We start from the raw sequence: 6,057 nt of genomic DNA on the forward strand, positions 1-6,057 counted from the left end.
CACCGCCCATCACTTCTCCTGGGATGATTCGTTACACTCAATACCTTATCACGAGGCATACACCGGCCTTGTTGAAGAAAGCTGTGGCTCCAAATGTTAACGTTTCTGCCACGTTGCAAAAATCATTTCGCACGTACCGAATCGCCGCCGTGTTGCGTAAACCTCTTCCTCCTAAGGTCAACCTCATCATGATTGACAACACCGTTAAAGGGAAGAGTGTGGATCTGCTATCTATCGTAAAATTAGTGACTGGGTATGGAAAGAAGGTTATGGACAAACATAACGACATGGGACGTTTACACCCCCTCATTTTGATTGTGAAAACAACTCTGGATAGGGACAATGCCAGCGTTGACCAATTTGTGCTGAATATGGTCCTGACGAAGCGTAAGTACCTTAAGGACATGATTACGATTGTTCTCGACGCCAAAACCACAGCAGCTGCTGCACATGCACTTCGTACTGACAGGGGAATCACGTTAGTACTGAAAAAAAACGACCCGGCAACAACTGAGAAGGATCAGGTTAATGAGGCTGATGAGAAAGCGGAGAGAGGCACCACTATAGAGCAGGCGGAAAAGAAGAAACGGGGTAAAACGAAGAAAAGGAAAGGTGTGCTTCTTCAAGCGCCAGCTGCGGTGCCGAGTGTGACAGAAAGCAGTTCGCTTATTAGCCGACGAAAGAAGTTAACAAAAGGCAAGCTCAAAAAGCGCGCTCATTCGCCAGGGAAAGTATCCAAGGTTGAAGCTGAATCGAGGAAGAAAAACGAAACCATGATAGTACAAACAAAAGCAGACCGGCGGGCTCTGATATGGGGGAAGGGAAGCGCGACCGATTCGCCAGAGACCGCTGCAGGTGTAGGCAACGCAGAAGGGAAAAAGAATCCTCCTGCTCCGAAGATGGCTTCTGCACTTGCACACATTGATGCGCAAGAGGCTTTGGGCAAACCATTCTGTCCTACGGTTGGTGGTGTTTTTCAACCGTCGCAGCAAGTTGAACGGGAGCTTTTCTCCGGTTATGTGAATGTTGTGTGTCTGGCTGATATGCTGAACCTCCCTGTCTACAAGGGTGGCGAAATGTTCACACTTTACTACCGTTTGACGGGCGCAGGAGCCTACCGCACTCCTCTGATAACAATCAGTAAAATATTGGAGGAAGCCTGTCAAAAGCATGGTGGAGGACCGTCTCCACACTCAAGCGCGGTTCCTACGAGTCAGGTGCCCCTGTTGCTACTTCTTGGTGCACCGTTCCTTTTTGGAGAAGATGCTCGTCTCCTCTGTGAGGAATACCAGAAATCTTTACGTAGTCAGATTCCCGCCATATCAGAAATTACGATAATCGTGGCACCAGCTTGCTACACAGAGAAGAATATTCTCTTTGCCCTTAATACCGCGCAAGAGGGGCGCAAAAGCAGTTGCGAGGCTTCAAGGAACGAACCACACCAAAAGCAGCATAGACATGACGAGCCCCCTAGTGCCTTGGCCAACCTGTCGTCTGGTGAGGGGACGAATTCGTCCTTATCTGAGAATGTTTTACGAGACATCGTATCAACAGCCGTGGAAGAGGTCACACAACGCCATGAAAAGTCTACACGGGATCTCTCAGGAGCGGTGAAGCAGCTTATAGAGTGCTTGCCACGAGACCGTCTTGTAAATTTAATAGATAATCTTGAGGAGGAGAGACTTGCGCTTCTTGAAACTACCAAGGGGCTAGGTGAAATTCGGCAGCGGGTGCGCGGCACGCAGGAAACTTTGGACACGATGCACAAAGAAGTTGTTGGCATGGCGAGCAAGGCAAATGCTCCAAACGTCTCAGGTAACATCGGTTCAGCAGCTGACGTCATCGAACTCTGCAAGGCTGTTGAAACACTGAAGGGCCGAATAGCAGACTGTGCTAATCCCGTGCCAATAAAGCAACAGCTAAGCTTTGAGATACGTGAAACATTAGGAGACTTGAAGAGGAATCTTCAGGACACATTCAACCAATCGCTCCAAGTGGGTTTCAAGAATATACAGGACCAGCAGCAGAGTCAGTTAACAGTCGCTCTTAGGGAATATGCCTCGGAGAGCGCAAGGGAGCGCGCCCTCACAGAGCAGACTCTTCGTGACCTCCCAAAAAACCTTCAGAGTGCAATGGAGAAGGCGCTCTCCACGCTGACGGATCGTAATGATAGAAAAACTGCGGAAGTGTTCGTTGAACAGCAGAAGTTAGTAGACACCAAAGTCTCCGCCATGTGCGATGCACTAGGCAGAACAGTTGAAAAGGGTCACGACCGCTTGCGAGATACTCTCACAGACTTGCTGCAGAGAAATCCCAACGCCAGCAGTGGGACCTCCCCTACAACCGACACACAGCATAACTGAATAGACATACAGCATAGAGTTTAAACGGAAACAAATAATAACATATAATAAAAGTGCGAGTACATAGCGAGGGCATGCTCGAAGGAATACATGGACTCAGCTGGACACGTTTTCATATATGGAAGCTGTTCATGGCAGTTAGGTGCATGAATCTTACTTCCCTGCATCTGCTATGTATCCATGTGCGTGTGGGTACGCGTCTTGAAGGCTTGAGTGTTTATGGCGCTCCATAGGTCGGGCTGAACTTTTGTGGACCGAGCAACTCCCTTGCACAACATGTGTTCATCAAGAGAAAGCCGTCATCCTGTGTGTGTCCCGTGCACTCCCATGGAGTACGCAATTGCTTCGGAGAAATGAATGAACGTCCTCGAGATGGGGCCAATACGACCTGTTTTTCGTTTACCACGGGTTTCACGTTGGTCTCGTCTGTGCAGCTCGCTCGTTGGTTTGGGGGATTGAGTGGTTCGCGCATCCCGCTCTTGTTCTATTTTGAGTTTTCCTCCTTTTTTTTTCTGTTCTGCCCTGCTTTCTTCACCTAAGGGAGGAAAAGGGGAGAAGGGACGACGATAGACTTTACTCATAATTGGAGAAACTTCTCCGTTTATTTCCTATCTGATTTTTCCAACGTGACATATTTCTTATTTTTGTAAAGTTCATTCCTTTCCCTGTGGGGTGGGGAGGGCAAAGGATAGAGAGGTTCAAATGAATGGAATCATATGGACTGGTTGGAAGTTAGAGCTACTAAAGTTTCTGGACGGGTTTGTAGTTATTTGCGCTCTGTTTCGTCGGCCGTCTTCTTTTACAAGTCTCTGATGTTCCGTCCGCGCCAGCATAGCTCGTAATTAGGCGCTGATTGCTCGTGGTGACCTAATTTCCCCTTGTCTTGTCCCTCACATATACACAAATGTCAAGAAATGTTTCCTCTTATGCGCCGTGAGGTTCACTTCAGTACGTCTCCCTTGTGACTTACTTGTTCTTATTTTCGTATTAGTATAGGGTGGTTTCTCTTTCCTTATCCCTCTGACCCTTTCCCGCTATTCACTACGTGGCGGGGGAATCAAAGCGTATTGTTAGCGGAGGGAACGTTTCTGTGGGGTTATAATCCCGGAGCCCAAGCTGGCCCTGGAAGTGCAACGCGTGGAGGTGGATAAAGATGGGGAGGAAACGTTAGGGGAAAAATTGGTCAAAGTAGTGCACACGTTGCCTGCTAAAATGTCTGGCAGCGTGTTGAGGACTCATTCTCCCTTCTATATCTACTCTATCCTCTCATTTCACCCCTTTCCAACGTCCCTTCGCTAGTATTTCTGTCACCATCCTCACGTAAGGAGAGGAAAGAGCTTTTCCACCATTAGCCCCCACTAGTGAAGACGGCCACTCAAACTCTGAGTTTATCGGTGACAATGTTCTCACAGCTACGAGTTCACCTCGTCGTCCACAAGGGCAGCGGTGGAGGCAAAGGCGGCAAAATGATGAGGCGTGTAGAAAAGGCGTTACGAAGAAATTTCAGTGCCATCACCATTCGGGAGCTAACAGGCAGTGAGGCTCTGGCGGAACATATGGATCCTACCGGGCATGCAGTTGGAAGCGGAACAGAAGTGATGCAAGACACAAACCCAACTGCAGGCAGGGATCGCACAACCGATGGAGTCGTAGCAAATGAAGGCGTTGAAGGTGAGTTGATTCCTTGTTTGGCCCTGTGTGTGGATATCATCACCACAGAGGGTGCATTACGTGTAAGGGAGGTCGTAGAGGAACTCGCGTGTCGGGTGGTAAGCGGCATTCTCCGAAATGCACTTGGGTCGGGCAATGGGACAAATATGGCGATAGATCCAGTGACAAATGAAGTGAAGAGTGTTTGGACGAAAGTTTTTAATGTGTTTGCCGTCATTGGTGGAGATGGCTCGTTAGGTGAGGCCGTTAATGGGCTCTGCTTCGGAACTCTCAAAGCCTATCGTAGTGGATTTTGTACTGCACTCGACACTGCAGCTTGCAGTCGTCCAGATTCCATGCACTACTACCGTGGGATGCTTGAGGACCGGGCAATACTGCGTCACTTTCTACCACCCGTAATGTATGTACCCGCAGGAACAGGCTCGGACTTCGCTAGAACCAGGTTGTGCTGTCTCAATGCCGAAGAGTTCGTAACCGTTCTAAGAGACATGCACGAATACCTTGCATTTACCAGTGATGGGGAAGGGTCGCAGCGTACTATAAAATACAGCACTTGTTTGCCCATTGGTAGCCCCTCGAGCGCCTCAACAAGCGGATCCATTGATTGCTCTGTGGGCCCAGATTGCGCTAGCGGCGGCAGCACCGAAGCCTGCGGTAAGGGTCCCAAATCGCTGTCGCGTAGATTTGCGGTGTACGACGTGGACGTCTCTCGAATCACATTCCCTCGGAGTGGGCGCACGCGCTTTTTTATCAATGAGTGCTCGTGTGGTATGTCATGTGACGTGATCTCACGTTGCGAAAAATACAAACAGTCATGTACAGCTTCATTCGTTGCGGGCCCGGTACTGTTTGCAGCAGCATCTGTGGCTTCTGTTATGCGGATGAAGCCCAGATCCTTCCGGGTTTTCCCCCTTCCTGATTTCCCCACGCCGCCGCCCTCTATGGGTCACCAGCACAAAGTGCCTGTCGTTGGTGTGCTGCATCCGCGTCATCTCTCCATGGGGGTAGCGGTCTCCGGGATGTGCGAGGAAATGTCGTGGTTACAACGCTGTGAAGAAGTTGGTGCTTTATCCCCCAGTACGGAACCGTTACGTGTAGACGCCAACTATTACATTTACAAATATGATAGGGAAGGGGGATACCCGTCGACGCCTGATTTATCCGGCGGCGCTGTTGGAGCGCAGTCAACCGACATAGGTAGTGAAAAAGAAACCGTTATCAATCCATTCTACACTGATTGGAGGTGCGAAAGTGCGTCTAACACGAAGGAACTTCTTTCCATCTTAGATAGAAACGGTGTGTATGATCGGTGGACATGTTTCTCCTCTTCCACACTCGTATTTGGTAACGGGCGCTGGTTCGGTGGTGGGCTGCAAGTCGCCCCACACGCCAATCCAACGGACGGCCTGTTGAGTGTGACGAATTGGGTAGCAAGTCCCTGCCAGTTCGTCATGGGTGCACCGTCTTTGTACAATGGCAACCATAAACGTTGGCGCAGCACGACAATTTGGAACACAAGTAGGTGCATCATGGATGTTGATACTATCTCCACACAAGAGCCGAAATTTCCCGATTCCTCTCCGCCGAACCCCGTGGGTACTGATGTTAAGTGTAATGGGGAGCAGGTTGAGGGCACGGAAGAGATACTAAACGGCGGTGGGGGGGCGCCAGACAAAATAATGATGTGGTGTGAAGCCGATGGTGAGTTGTGCGAACCCATCCCTGCCATCGTGGAGGTGACCACCACTGTTTCGATGATATTACCACTACGGACAGTGTTTTAAACAGTAAGAGACGTGGGCGGGGACGGCCCACGTTGAAATCTTGGAAGAGGGTGAACTTGCTTTCCGCATCTCTTTAGTTATTTCATTGTCTAGCAGTGTTTTCTCTGCTCAATGTTTTTGTCTTTTTTTTTATTTTGGAGGGTAAGATGGGGGGAAAGGGATGCAAAAAAAAACAACAAAAAAAAGTGGATCACACAGGAGGGAGCATGCTGAGCGAGCGGTGCCCCATGGGAATTACA

The 6,057-nt window shown here is 49.5% G+C and overlaps 2 protein-coding genes across 2 annotated transcripts; both read left to right on the plus strand.

Annotated features, from left to right (window-relative positions):
- Positions 1 to 23: 23 nt before the first annotated feature.
- Positions 24 to 2,363, plus strand: TEOVI_000369000 (uncharacterized protein; the record flags this gene model as incomplete). Its single annotated transcript, XM_067226562.1, has 1 exon — positions 24 to 2,363. One exon carries the CDS (start codon positions 24 to 26, stop codon positions 2,361 to 2,363), a length of 2,340 nt encoding a protein of 779 aa, XP_067082663.1.
- Positions 2,364 to 3,763: 1,400 nt separating this feature from the next.
- Positions 3,764 to 5,818, plus strand: TEOVI_000369100 (Diacylglycerol kinase catalytic domain containing protein, putative; the record flags this gene model as incomplete). The annotated part of the gene is made up of 1 exon (XM_067226563.1): positions 3,764 to 5,818. One exon carries the CDS (start codon positions 3,764 to 3,766, stop codon positions 5,816 to 5,818), a length of 2,055 nt encoding a protein of 684 aa, XP_067082664.1.
- Positions 5,819 to 6,057: the final 239 nt, after the last annotated feature.

The sequence above is a fragment of the Trypanosoma equiperdum genome (genome assembly GCF_001457755.1).
Source record: "Trypanosoma equiperdum strain OVI genome assembly, contig: ctg_788, whole genome shotgun sequence".
In the NCBI taxonomy this organism is placed as follows: Eukaryota; Euglenozoa; class Kinetoplastea; order Trypanosomatida; family Trypanosomatidae; genus Trypanosoma; species Trypanosoma equiperdum.